Genomic DNA, 17,515 nt, shown 5'->3' with positions numbered 1-17,515 from the left:
TCCTTGGCCCTCGACCCCAATCACAGTTGGACTCGGTGGGCAGATGTGCCTAAAGAACCTGAAAAAAGCCAGCACTGTCACAAGGGGCATGTTTTTAAAGTTAAATTTGGTTTCTTCCATAGCTTTCATCGCAAGAGACAAACACACAAATTACAAAAGTGTTTTTATTTTAAATCAAAGTACCAAGCAGATACTTGCTTAACAACATACAAAGTAGAACTCAAGGAACTCAAACTTGCCCTTCCCTGCATGCCTCCTGGGCAGGCATAGGAAGGAGCTGCACCCTCTGCAAACCAAATCCTTCCTATTTCCTCAGAAAACCAAACTGAAAGCGGCCACAAGCACCCATGTTTGCATGTGGAGGGGAAGACCTTCCTTCCTGGATCCTGGATAGCCCAATGGGCGGGGAACGTAGCAACAGAGGAGTCAGTAGGAACCACAAGAGGCAGGAGCAAACAGGTGGTGGGCAATGGTCACTTCCTCCCCCAGAACTGTAAGCTCCATGCCGATGGGACTACTGGCCCTTCTCTGCCCTGCAGAACCCTCCCTGGCCTGCCGGGAACAGTCTTGGAGGGTGGGCTATGGACAGCCTCTGGGGACACTGGGAATGGGTTGTGTGAACTAATTCTGAAGCTGATTTGAGGTTACTTTTGTATGGCTCTAAAACGAATTTCACCTTCCAGTACCTCCACGTGCCAAAGGTCAAGGGCTGAAAAGGTTTCGACCTTGCTCTTACGAAGAAAGAAAACTGGCCCACATCCTAAAAAGAAGGTGGCACCTGGGACTTGTGCCAAGGAAAGGCTCTTGGTTCCCAGGGCAGGAAGGTTTTATTTGTGACACTAATCTAGTCTGAGCTTGTAGAGCAGGGACTTCTGGACAGTACCCATCCTACTAGTCCTTCCAATACTCCTAGAATCACACTGCTGCATTTAACAGGACTTGTAACTCGAGGAAAAAAAAGTTTTTAAAAAGGGATATATACATAAACAGGTAAACATCTGCCAAAACCAGCCGATTCATGACCACAGTGAACAATGATGTAACAGAAGGAAAACAAGAGCTAGAACCTCAGTAGCTTGACATGGGGTGAGAGCAGGGGCAGGCAAGGCCCCAGTCATAGCAAAGGTGTAAAAGGATCTGGGCACTCAAGAGGGATGGATGGTTGGACAGTGGTCCCTCCCTGCTGTGGGGTCTTTGAAAGGAAAGCCTTCAGTTGATGGAACAGGAGGTTCAAGAGGCACCTTAGGACTATCCCAGGACATACCTTACCAAGAGGCCAAAACTCTGTTCCCTGAATTGTTTGGCTCCAAGGACTCTGGCCTAAAGGATAGCCCTTTGCATGGAACCAACCAGACCTGTAAAAACTGCCTGCAGACAGCCTTCCATGGAACATTCTGGATCCTATCTCCCAGCTGACCGACCCTCCAATTCTAAACAGCCTTCTCACACACACAGGGGCTCTTAGGATAGAGACACTGAGTATTGACCAGAGAGCTCCTGCTCTACCTCCAGGGAAAATTTAGGGGCGCTACTATAGGGGGCTATAAGTGCAGGCTGCACATAGGGAGTTATCTGAACTACCCCAAGTCTCGGGCATACCTCCATACAGATCCTCCAGAGCTTTGTCTCGGGGACAGACACTACCTAAGACCTCTAGCAGCGGCTAGGTGTGTGGACAGGTGCTCTGGGTCCCTCCCAGAACTGACTCGGGAGCCTAGGCACTCAGCATTGTTTTGGTTGAAAACACTATAAATTTACTTTTTTCCTAGAAGCCTACTAAGCAATTCACTTAAAAACATAGCCCATGTGCAAAGGGGTCTAGAACATACCAGGTCCATGAGACCCCTTCACCACCTGAGTGCCTGTGGGGTAGGAAGGGGTCCTGACTTGGGTCTGCACTAAGCCCCAGAGCATGTTCCCACAGTGAAGGAACATGGACACTGGCCATACTGAACCTACAGAGAACTGTGGGAAGAGACCAAATCCATAGGATCTATGGCTTCCACACTCGGGCATGCTGCCCAAGACCTGTGTCAATAATGGCCCAGCAGGCTCAGCCCCATTGGGGTGCAAGCACTCGGACCTGTGATCAGCTGGGCTCTGGAGCTGGCTCTGCAGCTGAACCAGAAGCACCCAGGCCTCCTCCTGGTCACTGACCCCCTGGTTCCTGCTCAAGGCCCAGTGTGTAAACAGGATTAATAAGCAACAGATGGAAAACAGTATTTCCCACGAAAAAAAGGGAGGAAGTTTAGAAGCTGAAGACTGATTTTCCAGGTTGCTGGCATCATTCCGCCCCCTTTTCTTCTCTTGATTCATCCGGCAATCCTCTCTTTGGTTCAGCCCATCAGACCTGCCTGTGCTGAGCCAGCCCTGTGGCCTGTGTCTGTAGTGGCCTCTGCCTGCAGTGGCCTGAGGAGAGGCAGCCAGCCCAACTTGGAAGGATCTTACCCTCCCTGCCAGCTACTTCTGCTCATGGTCATCCGCTACAGCAGCCACCTCAATAGTGGCTGTGTGTTCCTCAGGTCCAGTAGCAGCTGCTGTGGGCACTGTCATGATGGTGCTGCCTGCAGGTGAGGCCTGGGCCACATTCTGCAAGGTGGGTCCCAGGCCTGGCAGAGTGAGCAGCTGCAGTGGACTGACCACCTTGAGTACTGTGCTGCCATCCTGCATGGCAGCTGTGCTCAGAACTGTGAGGCTGGATGTGTCCGGATGGATCTCTACCGTGCTGGGGAAGGTTGAGCCAGAGGAGGCCAGGACTGTGTAGCCCCCAAGCAGTGGGGAGGCCGGTGAACTGGCTGGGGCAGCTTGAGGAGAACCCTTACCCAGGACAGTGGAGGGCAGTGTAGATACCACTTTGCTAAGTGGCATACTGGTCAGCTGGGACACAGGCATTCCTGGACCAAGAGCAATCTGTGTAGACTGTGTAAGCACCTGGGAAGCCATAGCAGCTGGTCCGGATGTAGCTCGTGCAAGACGGGGCCGCTTCATAGGGGATGGCAGGGAGACTGGCGTCAGCGTCATGAGCACATTGCTGAGGTGCTGGGACTTGTGCTTCAGCTCCTTGGCACGGCGACGGTGCTCATCACACTGCTGTTCCAGGGCTGCAGGGGACACACAGCGTCACCACAGGGACAGAGCAGACATGTACAATCAGTGAGCAGATCACAAACCAGCAGCAACCTGGAGGATAGAGGGCTGCTTGCCAAAGGAAAGGATGGCACCATCCTTAATGGCCCTCAGGATGACCCAAGACCACAGCTCCAAAGTGGAAGTTCTAGAGGCCAGACCTTCCCTCAGCATCAAAGTGTTCTATTCAGTTCCACAGGAAAGCTGCTGTTGGGCAAAGCATCCAAATAAAAGGCCTATTTACACACTTACACACATGCAGGGCACACATTTAAGTAAGAACACCAGGGAAAACTTATTACTAATATACAAACACCATAGGACATTCCAGCTCTGGCTGGAGTAGGTGGTTTTTTTCCATTTTCCTGTCTTATTCCTTTAAATTAAATAACTTGGCTCATCACAGAAAGGTCAGTAAAGAGTGACCTATGCTTTCTGTACTGGCAAGGTCTGGCCACAGCCACTGGAGTATTACTGACTTTTCCATGTTCGATGTCTGTGTTCTTCTGACTTCTTGGTCTTCAAAAGAAAAGCTCACCTACATGGCTGTGTCTCTGACTAGAGAGGTGAGCCTATAGTTTGGGGAGCAGGGCATACCTGCCAGGTCCCGGGCATACTGTTCCCGAGAGCGGTCCATCTGGCACTTGTGGCTGGCCAGCACCTTCTTCACCAGATCCAGCATGCCAAAGTTTTGCACGATGTTGTTGAGGAGGACAGCATCTTAAAGAGACAATGCCAACACTTAGTAAAAATCTGGGATCTGCCCAGAGTTCCTCAACTCCAGTGCTAGACTGGTTCCTGAGGGACCAGCCAGTGGGAGGAGCCAGCTCCACAGAAGTTTAGAATGAATACCAAAAGACTCTCCCACTCAGCACAGGAGGGTCCTGTGTTCAGGTTCAGCTTCCATCCCAGCTACATGGCAAGACCTGGGGGTAGCAGGAGGGAGAATAGGCCCCTTACCTCGGAGCTGCAGGGGTGGGTCCTGTACTCGCTGCTGTAAGCCTTTCATGGTTTCCTCCAGCTCCTGTTGGAATTCCTGTATGACTTCATCAAGTAAGCCTGCATCCTTTAGTCCCCGCCAGAATGCAAATGTGTCATCTATGATGGAAAGAGAAGAGTCAGGTAGGTAGGAGACAAACTGATGTGTGGAGTAACTGCCAACAGGAAGTAGTAAAGGGTATCACCTCAAGAGGCCAGCACGTGAAGCACTGAGTTCCATATTACAGCCCAGAAGTCTAGGGGGTCAGTGGTAGGATACTGAACCCAGCTAGGATCAGATCATGGGTAGACAGTTCCTCCCATAGGTCCACCTGTATAACTGAGAAGCTGAGGGAATATACCTCCAATGGCTGTGGTCCAGTCACCAGGGTCCTCACAGGTCTCTATGGTGATGGTAGCGGGTGAGCCATTCACTGCAGGTAAGGCAGAGGTGTGGGTGAGTAGTGCTCTATATCACAGCCCCCAGAACTTTGTCCTGATGACCCTCCCAAGGTTACATCTGAATCTTTCTTTCTCACCCATTTTCACAGAACTGAGGAGCACAATACACTAGTACTAATCAAAGGGCTTTTCTGCTTCATAGTGAGTTTATTTTTAATCACAGATATCTTTAAACACATAAAGAAAGAATAGAAAAAGAGCCTCTGAGCCATCATCCAACTTCTGCAGCTCCCAACAGTTTACCCCTCTGGTTCTACGTGCAAGCCCCTGCAACTAAGCCTTGGGAAACTGGCAGGGGAGCTCTCTGCCTACCTGGTTTTTCTCCCTGCCCTTATTGGTCACCTTTACCTCTGGTCTAAATTTTACTGATACCATAATAATCCTAGAACTCATCATATTTCCAATTTTTTAATATTAAAAAAGATCATCCATTCTAGTATATCCCCAAGTTCATTTCTGGCACTTACAAACCCAACTGTCCACAAAGTTTGCACTTACAAGTTCTGGAGTTTCTGACCATGGCTTCATACATGCTCCTATCTTAGAAGCAGACATATACTTAAGAATATATGGAATTGTTGAGGAGGACAGCATCTTAAAGGGACAATGCCAAAACTTAGTAAAAGTCTGAGTCCCTCCCTAAGTTCCTGAACTCCAGTGCTGGGCCGGCTCCCGAGGGACCAGCCAATGGGAGGAGCCAGCTCCACAGAAGTTTAGAATGTATACCAGACTCTTCCACTAACAGCTCCCCTCAGCACAGTAGGGTCATCAATGTTGTAATGTTCCTGTATGTCTGAACAGGAACACCTCTCCCTAGCTATACAATATTCAAGCCAGTCAAAGACTCATACAAATTCTAAGCTAAAGAAAAAAAAAAATCAAAAAAAAAAAAATCAAATCACCAGGAGAGCTAAATCTTAACCCCAGTTCTGCCTTTCCCAGGCATCACAGCCTTGGTTAGAAGGCTCAGAGAGCCTACTTGCTCTGTCGGGAGATGGCACTCACGTTTCCTATTTGTCCTGGCCTGTCACCTAAAATCAGTGTCCTTTTTTTTTTCCTTCAGGAACTGCTATGTATTGGCTATTTATTATAAAAGTTATTCTAAGAGCACCGACTACTCTTCCAGAGGTCCTGAGTTCAATTCCCAGCAACTACATGGTGGCTCTGTAATGAGATATGGTGCCCTCTTCTGGCCTGCAGGAAGGATACTGTATACATAAATAAATGAATCTTTAAAAAAAAAATTTTTTTAAGAGCAATCAGAGGCAGAAATCCTTAATAAATAAATAAATTTTTAAAAAAAGCCTTTACCTAAGGAGCCACACTTTGCTGTTCCTAGAACAAAACGAAATAAAATAAAATAAAAAGGAGCCAACAAAAAAAATTTTTTTTAAAAAAGTTATTCTATACATTTGTCTTGCATGAGACCTACAAAATAATCCCATGAAATTGGATTCTAGCTCGTTACCATCGCACTAAGGCTTGCAGGAACAAGCTAATAGGTGTTCTTCCTGTTATGATGGGGCTACACACTGATAAACACATCAACAGTTGGAAACACTACAAACTCCATAGTTGAGCCAACTCTAAGTGTACTTAAAACACCTCACTAGCGGGGGGAGGGGAGAGGCAGGGAGGGGAGGAGAGAAAAATGTAGAGCTCAATAAATACCAATTAAAAAAAACACCTCACTAGCCTCTACTAGGCTGTGACAGACTTTCATAAGGCAACCACCAAGACCTGGACCACTCACTCCCCACACTGCCTTTCATTCTGATATGTCCCCAGAAGAGCGCTGTCCAGAAAGAATAGCGAAGCAACAGACATTCTCGGATCATGGCAAATGAGCAAAGAGCCAACAAAGTAAGTCCCTATGACGCTGGGTGTCCCTGGGTTTCTCAAAAGGAGAATGCAGAACTGTCAGAAGAGCTGAATCCTAACCAATCTTGACCAATCAGTTTGCAAAGAAGCATATTGAAAAGAATAAGGCAGAACTCATAAGGCTTCACTCTCTTCTCCCAGCCCCAGATAAGGCTCTTCAATTGGCCTGATTAAAGAACAAGGACAAACATCCTTGATCACGTGGAAGTACGTGCCAGCTTAACACTGTAGAATGACAGTTAGGGACAGTAAGTGACAACAGCAGAAAGACAATACAACCCAATCTCACCAGGTAACACAATAAGGAGCTCAGGACCCAACTTCATTCTCACCTCAGTTTACAAAATGCCTCACTCAGAGCTGAACAGAATTTTAGAAATCTGCCAGACAATGGTGGCGCACACCTTCATCAACCCAGCACTGGGGAGACAGACACAGGACGATCTCTGTGAGTTCAAGGCCAGCCTGGTCTACAGAGCTAGTTCCAGGCAGTGGGGGCTACACAAAAACTCTGTCTTGAAAAACCAAATAAATGAATGAATAAAGAAAAACAAAGAAAAGAGTCAATCTTTCTACAGCTCTGAAAGATGGATATCAACCGAGAAGAATATCTTAAGTTATCACCCTAAATCCAAATGGCAGGAAAGACCAGTAAAAGGTCTGAAAAGTCACAGCACCAAAGAAAATATATCTCCACTTCAGACAGGCCTTGAGTGACTGAGAACAGACATAGGGACACAAGTCAATCTTAACCATTCTTTATACTCTATATATGTGAATCACTATCTTAAAATAAAAATGACTGAAGATGCTTTAAGATTTCCCATTAGTAGCCAAGCAGTGGTGGTATATCCCTTTATTAATCCCAGTGCTCTTATGAGTTTAAGGCCAGCCTGGTTTATAGAGCAAGTTCCAGAACAGCCAAGGCTGCACAGAGAAACCCTGTTTTGAAAAACAAGCAAACGATTCCCTATTAGCAAACCCAACAAGTCTCCAGATGTGCTTTCAGGAAGGATATAAGGAGGGGCTGACCCAACACTGTGGGGCCTCTGTGGAAGGAGTGTTCTTGGAAAACAGACAAGATATATGGCACCCAGAGAGGGCTGGTCACCACAGCTGCAGTGGCCTGCAAGACTGGCAGCCTCTTGTACCTACCATCAGCTGCAGCTGGTGTGAGTGGGATGTACTCTGTGGATGTCGGGCTGCTCAGGGACACACGGGCCCCGGAGAGGTCAATCTTTGTGCTGCGACAGGTATTAGAGCAGACCTTGTCATGCTGGTAGAAGTCGAGCTCCCCAGAGTCCATGATCTTCCTGTGGAGAAGCCAGAGCAGTCCAGGTGAGAGCTAACTGAAAATACCTCATCTACCACTGTGATTTGACTGTCCAACCGCAGGGCATAGGTTCCAGCAGAGGTGCCGAGTGGAGCCAGGCTCCTCTGCAGTAGGAGATGGGCTGCAGTGTTCGCTATGCACGGAGCTCAAACACAAATACAGCACAGGTGGCAGAGCCACGCCAGGCCACCTACACAGCATTCTGTCCACAGGAAAGAGGTGACAGCACTGGGACTGTGCACCTAGGGCACCTACCCACCTACACAGCATTCTGTCCACAGGAAAGAGGGGAGAGCACTGGGACTGTGCACCTAGGGCACCTACCCACCTACACAGCATTCTGTCCACAGGAAAGAGGGGACAGCACTGGGACTGTGCACCTAGGGCACCTACCCACCTACACAGCATCCTGTGCACAGGAAAGAGGGGAGAGCACTGGGACTGTGCACCTAGGGCACCTACCCACCTACACAGCATCCTGTGCACAGGAAAGAGGGGAGAGCACTGGGACTGTGCACCTAGGGCAGACCCACAGCTAACAAAGGTGGTGAAGGATGAGTCACAGTGACTGAGTCCTGTGGCAGAGTTAAGAATCATTTCCAGGGGAAGCCTTGCCTTTGGAAGGACAGGAAAGGAGTTCCCAAACCTTAAAACAAATTCTAAGGCTACAGCCACTTATTCTCACTTACTAGGGTCTTCCCTTCTAGGTACTACCTCTGACCTCTTTGAGGCCTTGGATCAAAATTCCATCAGTTTCAGTCAGCCTATCATGACCCATAAACATAAGGCCAGAGGCTCCAGCTTCACTCGGTGGCCTTAACCAATCCCAACACACCTCTCTCAGCCTCTGGTCCCATCAGAGAAAACAGAGTGTTTCTCAGAGGTATATGGCTGAGAGCTATGGCAAAGCATTCAGAGCTGAGTACTCTGACACAAACAGTGCACCTTACTAGTGCTTAGGAACTGAGGTAGCTGCTTGATGGAACACCCTAGTAGAGCCTTCCAGTCTCCAAATAAACAGAAACGAGTATGGCTCTTAGGTCATAAAGTATGTGAGCCTGGCATATCCTAATACCTGTGCACTTCACAAGGAACTTCCATAAAAAGTAATAAAAAAGACAGAAGGGTACCATAAAGCACTGTTTAAAAAAATTAAACCTAAATATCTATGTACAAACAGATTATATCCTTAATTTTTAATAGCAATATATTCAAAATACACATCCACCACCATGTAAAGAATTAGTGGAAATTAAAATAAAACTTAACCAAAATAATTCATCTCCAAAGATCTAAAACCAAGTGCAAAATAACGGCTGTGAACCCTCCCATCATCTCAAGCTGGTCAGACGCCCACCTGAGCATGATGCCGTTCATCCGGATGGCTCTCTTCCAATCCTTCAAGGTAGATTTCCCTGCCAGGTGCACAAACTCCTTTGGGCTGATCACATGCTCATCGTACTAGAAAGAAACACAGAAGTACAGGACTTCTCGGCCTGACACAGGTCTGGTGAAACTGTAGCATAACCCATTCTCCCTTCCTCCTCCAGCCTGCACCAGGACTTCACAGGAAGGATTAGCATGGCTTTACCAGGCACAGGCCTCAGTACAGAACACTTTGATACAGCGTGCCATGAGAATATGTCCAGTGGCCAGTGCCAGGGTGAAGGCCAGCTCTCTACCTGATATTTAGCATGCTGCAGCCACCACAAAAGTGTACTGTGAGCCAGATGAGGGGCCAGACCACAGCGGAGAACGCTGGCAGTGTACTCTCCCACCAGGAACAGCAAGTCCCTTATACATTATTCCTTAAGTGATATGACCTGTTATCACATCAGTAAATGCGATATTAATCAAGACATAAGCATATAGTCTGCCTATGATGTGAATGGCCCCTTGCCTGGATGGACCCACTAAGAAGCCACAGAAACGTAAGATGCAGGGTCCTGTCTGGCAGACTGCTCATACATATCCACCTCAAAGTCAGGAGAAACTGCCCTCTTTTTTTTTTTTTTTTTTCCGAGACAGGGTTTCTCTGTGGCTTTGGTGCCTGTCCTGGAACTAGCTCTTGTAGACCAGGCTGGCCTTGAACTCCCAGAGATCCGCCTGCCTCTGCCTCCCGAGTGCTGGGATTAAAGGCATGCGCCACCACCGCCCGCCTGAGAAACTGCCCTCTTGACTCAACAGTGTTCTGGGGCTTGCTAGGGCAAAAAGCTTGAAAAGATAAAACATATACTATTCTTATGCAAGCAACGGCTGGAACCAAGGGATGAAAATAAAGCAGGACTCCAGAAACCAGTTCTCCTCAGAATCCTGTTTCTCAAGCTTAGACGACCTCTGCAGGTAGCATCGTCACAACTGTCGTGATCAATCAAAACTGCAATGGCCATCTGTATGGGAGTGACATGACTAATTCCCTGAGAACCACTGCAGCTTTTGTAATCTAGAGCAACAGCAAAGGACTCATTGTTGATCAGGGCAGAACTGTAAGACTACTGCAGCACCCAGCATCCATCCCTTTACTCTGGAATTACCTTTCCTCATCTGACCTTGCCTTCCTGGCCTGATCCTGTTTAAGTCTGACACCCAGTTCCAGAAACCTATTCTATTTGCTACACCTTTCCTTTCCTACCCTCATGGGGGATGATAGCTATCTCTATTTCTTCTCTGCATGCTTGTGCTGGGCCCTGAGCATATCATGGCTTGGCTATCAAAGCCCCCCAATCACTGGGCACCACTTGCCTGGCTACCCAACATTCCATTTCCATCAGTGCTGCCAGTTACCATGTGCACTCTGCCCTCAAGTCTCTTAACCTCCACTCCTTGTACCCTGTTTCTGCCTGGGATTTCTTTTCCTCTGCATGAGACACATTCAGACCACCCTTTGCAGAAGATATTCTGATGACATTTAGTTTTGTCTGAAAATGTCTATTTCATCCTTGTTTTCAGGAATAACTTTACAGTCGTTTTCTCTTATCACAGAGAAGAGTCTCACACTACATAACCTCTGGCTTCTACCACACTGCCTTTAGGATTCTCCTGAGCAATCTTCCTCTGCTCTCTAGCCATTTTTATTTGGGAGACTTTTGTTTGTTTATTTGCTGGAGATACCGTCTTATTGTGCAGTCCTGACTGGCCAGGAAGTCTTTATGTAGACCAGATTGACCTTGAACTCAGAATTCTGTCTCTGTCTCCCGGCCCTTGTTTTGTATTGGGGATCGAAACCAGGGCCTCTCATATGCTAGGCAAGTATTCTACCACTGAGCTACACCCCCAACCTTCTAGTCATTTAACCTGTAATTCTGTTGCTTCACTATGATGCTATCTATGGGACATTTATTTTTTTATTTTGATATAATTTCAATCTTACAGATTAATTGCAAGGGTATTCCAGGAAATGCATTATACTTTATTGAGAATCACAGCTATTTTACTTGGCCCTTTTGCACCACTGCCATCCACACAGACATGTATATGCATGTCTTCTGGACTGGTGAGACCTTTGACTCCCCTTCCCCCTTTTTTTGAGACAAGGTTTCTCTGTGTAGCCCTTGCTGTCCTGGAACTTACTTTGCAGACCAGGCTGGCCTCAAATTCACAGAGATCTGTCTGCCTCTGCCTCCCAAGTGCTGGGACTAAAGGTGTTCCCTACTACCCCTCAGCAAGACCCTTGACCCCACAGGACATAGACACAGACTGTCTAGGAACAAGGTACTCTGACACAATCATGACCCAGTTCCCCAGATCAGGAAATCATTGCATTATTAGCATCCACATGCACCAACTGTCCCAATTACAGCCTTTCTCCCTGTGTTGTCTTGATCTAAGAATGCCCACAAGGTTCATCGAACCCTTCACAAAGCCACGTCCCAACCTGCCTTTATCTTCCTTTACCTTTGCATTTCTGAAGCATACAGGTCAGGCTTTTATTTGTTTTGTTTTCAATTTTATGTGTATGGCTGTTTTACCTGTATGTATGAATGTGTGCCCGTGCATGCCTGGTGCCCGAAGGAAGTTTGAAGAGGGCTTAGGATCCTTGCAACTGGAATTATGATGGTTACGAGACGCCATGTGGATGCTAGAAACTGAACCCAGATAACTTAACTACTAAGTCATCTTTCCAAACTTGTTTATTTTTGTTTTGTTTTGTTTTTTTGTCTGGTGGGTTCAGGACAGGGTTTCTCTATGTAACAGCCCTGGCTGTCCTGGAACTTGTTTTGTAGACCATACCGGCCTTGAACTCACAGAGATTCGCCTGCCTCTGCTTTAGAACGCTAGGATTAGAGGAGTGTGCCACCACTGCCCAGCTGGTTTAGTTTTGTTTTTAAAGCACCCACTCACTTTTATGACAAAGCTGTCCCTCCACACGTCTGCACTGCCCTCTGACTCATGGCATTTACTTCAAGTAAATATACCAAAGGTGAAGAAAACTGATGGGTAAGAGAACAACACTTGAGGGTTAGGAGACACCAAATCCTTCACAAAGCAAACTTAAAAGCAACAATTTTGCCAAATGCTTCAGAGAATTTCCACAGTAGAAAAGGAGGTGGTCTTTAATTATATTTTCCTTTCAGGCCCTGATGGATTTTGATATATGTGTCTATTGCCTGATACTTTTTTTAAAAAATAAATTTATTTTACATTCCAGCATTAGTTTCACCTCTCTCCTTCCTCCTTCCTCTCCGTCTCTTCCCTCCATCCCCTCTCTGTTCCCATCCCCAATCTACTCTTCCTCCATTTCTGTTTAGAAAGGGCAGGTCTCCCATAAATATCAAGAAAATGTATCAAGCTGCAGTAATACTAATTGCTTTGGTTATTTTAAAGTCAGGGTTTCACTGTGTAGCTCTGGCTGGCCAAGAACTTGCTATGAAGGCCAGTCTGACCGTGAACTCACAGTGATTCACCTGTTTCTGTCTCCACGTGCTAGGATTAAAGCCATGCACCATGATGCCTGGCCCTGCAGGTTAGGTATTTTATTATAGTTCTGTCTCCTAATTTGTGTTTGAAGTTTTTCTCAGGAGTAAAGTTAGACTATGAATTTGGGGCAGGAATGCCTAGGGTTTCCTGCCCATGGGTTCTATCAGTTCAGTGGTTGCCTACCCCAGGAATTCTAATCTACCTTGACAGTTGCTTATCCCAAAGTCAAGGATATAGACAACGGCCCCTAAACAGGTAAGCATCTCAAAGCTTCTTCACGGCAGCTACATCACGCTGTGTCAGTGTGTAATCTAGGAGGGATGCTCTGACTGCCCTTTACTCCACTAAGCAGCTAGCTTACACCCACTGAAGAGTCCTAGCCCACCACCCCTTCCATAACCATCGGTAGACAGACTCATGCAAACTGCACTTCTCTCTACGCACACACCCAATATAAGCAAGTGTACCTGAAATAAGAAAAACTACAAGAAATGCATTGTCTTTTTTTTGTTTTGTCATTAATTAATTTATTTATTAAAGATTTTTGCCTCCTCCCCGCCACCGCCTCCCATTCCCCCCCCCCAATCAAGTCCCCCTTATTGTAATAAACTTTATTTCCCAGGCATTAAGCCATTGCTGAGGACTCAGTAGGCCCCTCAAGCCCCGTTCTTCCTCTAATGGTCTGTCCTGTCTCTTTAAGAGACAAGCCCCGCCCACTCCCCCCAAGGCAGGTAGGAGATCTCTCCTTTTCTCTCCCCCACTTTCTCTCAGTGTCTCTCTCTGCTCTTCCCCCATCTCTCCTTCTCCGCTTTTCCCTTACCCCTCCATAACCCACTAAATAATACCCACATCCTCTGCATGGCGAGCCTACCGTCTTAGTCTCTCACCCACCACGTGGCTCCCTGCCTGGGACTTGCTCCCTGCCTGGGACTGGCTGCCCACTGCCACCACCCGGGAACCTGCAGCGTTTCTGCCACTGCACCCCTCAGGGATCTGCAGCGTTTTACTAAACCATAACACTTCCTAATACTCTATCCCAATTTCTGCCTGTCTTTTCTTGCAGTACCTTCCACAGACTATTCTACAGAGGAAAAGAAATTGTGTTGCATGTGCACTATCCATATCCTACACTCTTGAACTCATTGTTGGTAGAAGTAATAGCTTCCTATTAGCACTGAGTTATATCTACAGGAAAATTTACAGAAAAATGAAGGAGGACCCTTACCACTGTCCAAGGGATCACTGATGAATAGAACCAAAGCAAACAAGAATTTTTTTCGGTATGTGTGTGTGTGTATGTGTTTCTACACATGTATGGAGACCATATGTGGTTTGAATGAGAATAACCACCAGAGGCTCATATATTAGAATACTTAGACCCCAGTTGGTGGGACTGCTTGGTAAGGATTAGGAGATTTGGCCTGTTGGAGAAGGTGTGTCACTGGGGGTGAGGTTTAATGTTTCAGAAGTTCACACCATTCCACTAGCTTTCTCTCTCTCTGCCTCATACTTGATGTAGGATTCCCCTCTGTATGCTGTGAATATCACTGGTTAATAAAGAAGCTGTTTATGGCAGAACAGAGGTAGGCGGGGAAAACTAAACTGAATGCTGGGACAAAGGCGGAGTCAGTGTGATGCCATGTTGCCGCTGAAGGGGACAGAGTAGTCAGAACCTCACTGGTAGGCCACAAACATCATGGTAAATATAAATTAATAGAAATGGGTTAATTTAAGAGATAAGAGTGAGCTAGAAATATGCATAAGCTAATAGGCCAAGCAGTGATTTAAATAACATAGTTTCTGTGTAATTATTTCATGTTCTGAGCTGCCAAACGAACAAGTCACCTCCTACAACACATACCTGTAGTTCAGGATGTAAGTAAGCTCTCAGCTACTGCTCCAGTGCCAGGTCTTCCCACCTGCTGCCATGCTCTCTCCACCATTATGACCATGGACTCTCACCCTCCAGAACCATGAGCCCCAGTAAATTCTTTACTTTATAAGTTGCTTTGGTCATGGTGTCTCTTCACAGCAACAAAATAAAAGTAACTAAGATATTTACCAAACCCGAACCTCACTAATTTGAAGACTAGATAGCCTGAAAGTCCCACTGCCTCTGTCTTGGGAAGACAGTATACACCATGATGCTTTTGTTTGTTTGTTTGTTTGAGACAGGGGTTCTCTATGTAGTCCTAAACGTCTTAAAACTCACTTTGTAGATGGAGCTGGCCTTGAACTCACAGAGATCTGCCTGCCTTTGCCTGCTGAGTGCTAGGATTAAAGGCATGTGCCACCACTGCCCGGTTAAAAGCGTTTTTTTTTGGGGGGGGGATTTTTAAATTATAAATTACAGCATTTCTCCATTCCCTTTCCTCCCACTAAATTCTCCCACATAACCTTCCTTGCTCTCCTTCAAATTCATGGCCTCTTTTTCCACTAATTGTTTGTTTGTATATATGTATGTGTGTGTATTTATAGAATTTCTAAATTTCTAAATATAACCTGTTCAGTCCAAATAATGTTACTGGTACATATGTTTTCAAGGCTGATTATTTGGCACTGGAGAGCCAATTGGTTTGATCTTCCCTGGAGAAGACCACCTCTTCCACTCCCAGGTCTCCTCAGTTGCCTACAGTTCTTTGTAGGGTTGAGGCTTCGAGGATTTTCTCCATCCAGTTAGGCATGCTCATTGATGTCATCCCTGTTCAGCTAATATTGGAACAGTCACGGTGAGACTTTATGGGCGTAGCTTCTGATATTACTAGGAGACACAATTTCATAGAAAACTCACTGAGGACGCTAGAGATTTTAAGTAAGACCCTCTTGCATGCATAGCAAGCTCTTTACTAACTGAGCCATCTTCCTCACACAGATGATGTTTTTATTTGTTTGGTTTTTAAGACATACTTGAAATTGAAATCTAGGGTCCTTTGGTTGCTAGACAAAATGCGTGTGTGTGTGTATGTGTGTGTGTGTGTGTGTGTGTGTGTGTGTATGAGAAGGGGGAGGGAGGGAGGGAGGGAACATGTTTACATGCATATGCACTGAGTTATATTCCTAGCCCTATGGTAAAGGAATTTAAGAAGAAATTTGCCTGGAATAACACTAGAGTTGAACATCCAGAAAACAAATGAAGTAACTCAGTTACAGCACAAGAACTTCTGCCAGCTGTCTGGCAGAGACTGAACTTGCTAAAGATGATTAGCTGAAGGCTCATAGGTTTTAGAACAGTGATTCTCAACCTGTGGTCACACCCCTTTGGAAGTCAACCAACCCTTTCACATATCAGATATTTATAGTATGATTTATAACAGTAGCAAAATTATAGTTATAATATAGTAGCAATAAAAACAATTTTATGGTTGGGGTCACCACAACATGAAGAACTATAGTAAAGGGTCGCAGCACTAGGAAGGTTGAGAATCACTGCTTTAGATGCTTGTAGTTCATGAAAGCTTAAATAGAGATTTCCTTATAAGGTATAGAATTTCCCTTCTGTCCCCTTGACACAAATTTAAAAGCATCATAGTTTATATCATAATCACATGGAGTCTGCTTTTTAACTTAGTATAACATATTTATGCAATAACTGAAGAGAAGGGGAACTTTATCTTATTCATGTATTGCTACTTATTTCTGTCATCATGCAAAGATTAAATTCAAAGCCTTGTACATGTTAAACAGGTGATAGCCACTGAGCTCCAACTTGCTATTATCTAACATCAGATTACTCCAGGGGACCCTTTCTGTTCATCTGGGAATTCTTCAGTCTTTCAAAGGATGTGTTACAGTCTCCGCCTCCTCATGAAGCCGCCAGCCTCCTTCCTTGCAGACAGATATGTCATATTTTTCTCCCGCTTCCATCTGTCACTTTCTTATATCTATGAGCTGAGTTTGGGTAGTTTTTGGTTCTATCCTCCAGTTCACTAATCATGTCTTCAGCTATGTCTAATCTCTGAAGCCAATCATTCAAATATATAGTTTTAATTCTATTCATTTCTAGCTAATTATTTTTTGTCATATTTGCTCAGGCTTTACACACGTTCAGGCTTATCTTTTATTACTTGAGATAAATTTAAAACAATTATTTGGTGTTAGGAGATGGCTCAATTGGTGAAGTGCTTCCCACACAAACATAAAGGATCTGTTTGATTCCCAGCATCAACATAAAAAGCCAGGTACAGGGCATACCTCAGTCTGTCAAACAAGGCTATTGAAACTCAGAGGCCATTGCTTCCACCAAATACCTAGCAGAAATAAGTGCACTTAATATAAATAAGAAAAATTACATGAAATAAACTACAATAAACTTCTCCTTCAAATTAGGCATGTCCTCTCATCAACCTGTCTCTTTTGCTCCACCTCAGCAGAAATTAAATTACTTTGCTGGAGGCTTTTCCTCACTGTGCTCATGGATCCCAGAGGTCATCTGCTGTGCCTCCTCTGTCTCCCCAGACCCATGAGACTCAGCCTCCAGAGGAGTGTCCTGCATAGGCCGCTGCCACCCCCAACCCCCAAGCAGGAGGAAGTGCAGGTAAAGGTGTGCGCCTCACCTGACCCTCACCTGAACACATTTCACATTGATGCCAGGGCACACAAACTTCCTCCAAATGAGGTTAGCTCTGCTGTCTCCGCAAGTGATGGGGTACACAATTTCAGCCTCTAAGTTCTCCCCCTCTTCAGCCATCTTCACTTCTCACAGACACATGGACAAGAAAAAGTAGAAACAGAAAATCAGTTGCAAACTTTCCAAAGAACTTCCTGCAAATGTGGAAAGTAGCTGTCAACCTGAAACCAAACTGACATCCAAGAAGGCCG

General features: G+C 45.8%; 1 protein-coding gene across 2 annotated transcripts in view; it reads right to left on the bottom strand.

Moving 5' to 3' along the window:
• The window catches only part of Gmeb2 (glucocorticoid modulatory element binding protein 2), a 36,316-nt gene continuing 18,801 nt past the window's right edge, over positions 1-17,515 (bottom strand). Inside the window, exons 4-11 of one of the 2 annotated variants that reach the window (XM_041641750.1) lie at positions 17,262-17,389; positions 9,138-9,241; positions 7,599-7,760; positions 5,065-5,102; positions 4,467-4,538; positions 4,087-4,224; positions 3,724-3,846; positions 1-3,101 (exon numbers count right to left, since the gene is read on the bottom strand). In XM_041641750.1, the coding sequence (XP_041497684.1) occupies positions 2,461-3,101; positions 3,724-3,846; positions 4,087-4,224; positions 4,467-4,538; positions 5,065-5,102; positions 7,599-7,760; positions 9,138-9,241; positions 17,262-17,389 (1,406 nt within the window). In that variant the 3' untranslated portion in view covers positions 1-2,460. The remainder of the gene's footprint in view (positions 3,102-3,723; positions 3,847-4,086; positions 4,225-4,466; positions 4,539-5,064; positions 5,103-7,598; positions 7,761-9,137; positions 9,242-17,261; positions 17,390-17,515) is intronic. The other variant, XM_041641751.1, reaches the window with a different exon arrangement.

This window comes from Microtus oregoni, unplaced genomic scaffold (assembly GCF_018167655.1).
Source record: "Microtus oregoni isolate MIOR12 unplaced genomic scaffold, Mior012 000071F_ref0000514, whole genome shotgun sequence".
Taxonomy (NCBI): Eukaryota; Metazoa; Chordata; class Mammalia; order Rodentia; family Cricetidae; genus Microtus; species Microtus oregoni.
This window is presented reverse-complemented; position numbering and strand designations above follow the sequence as displayed.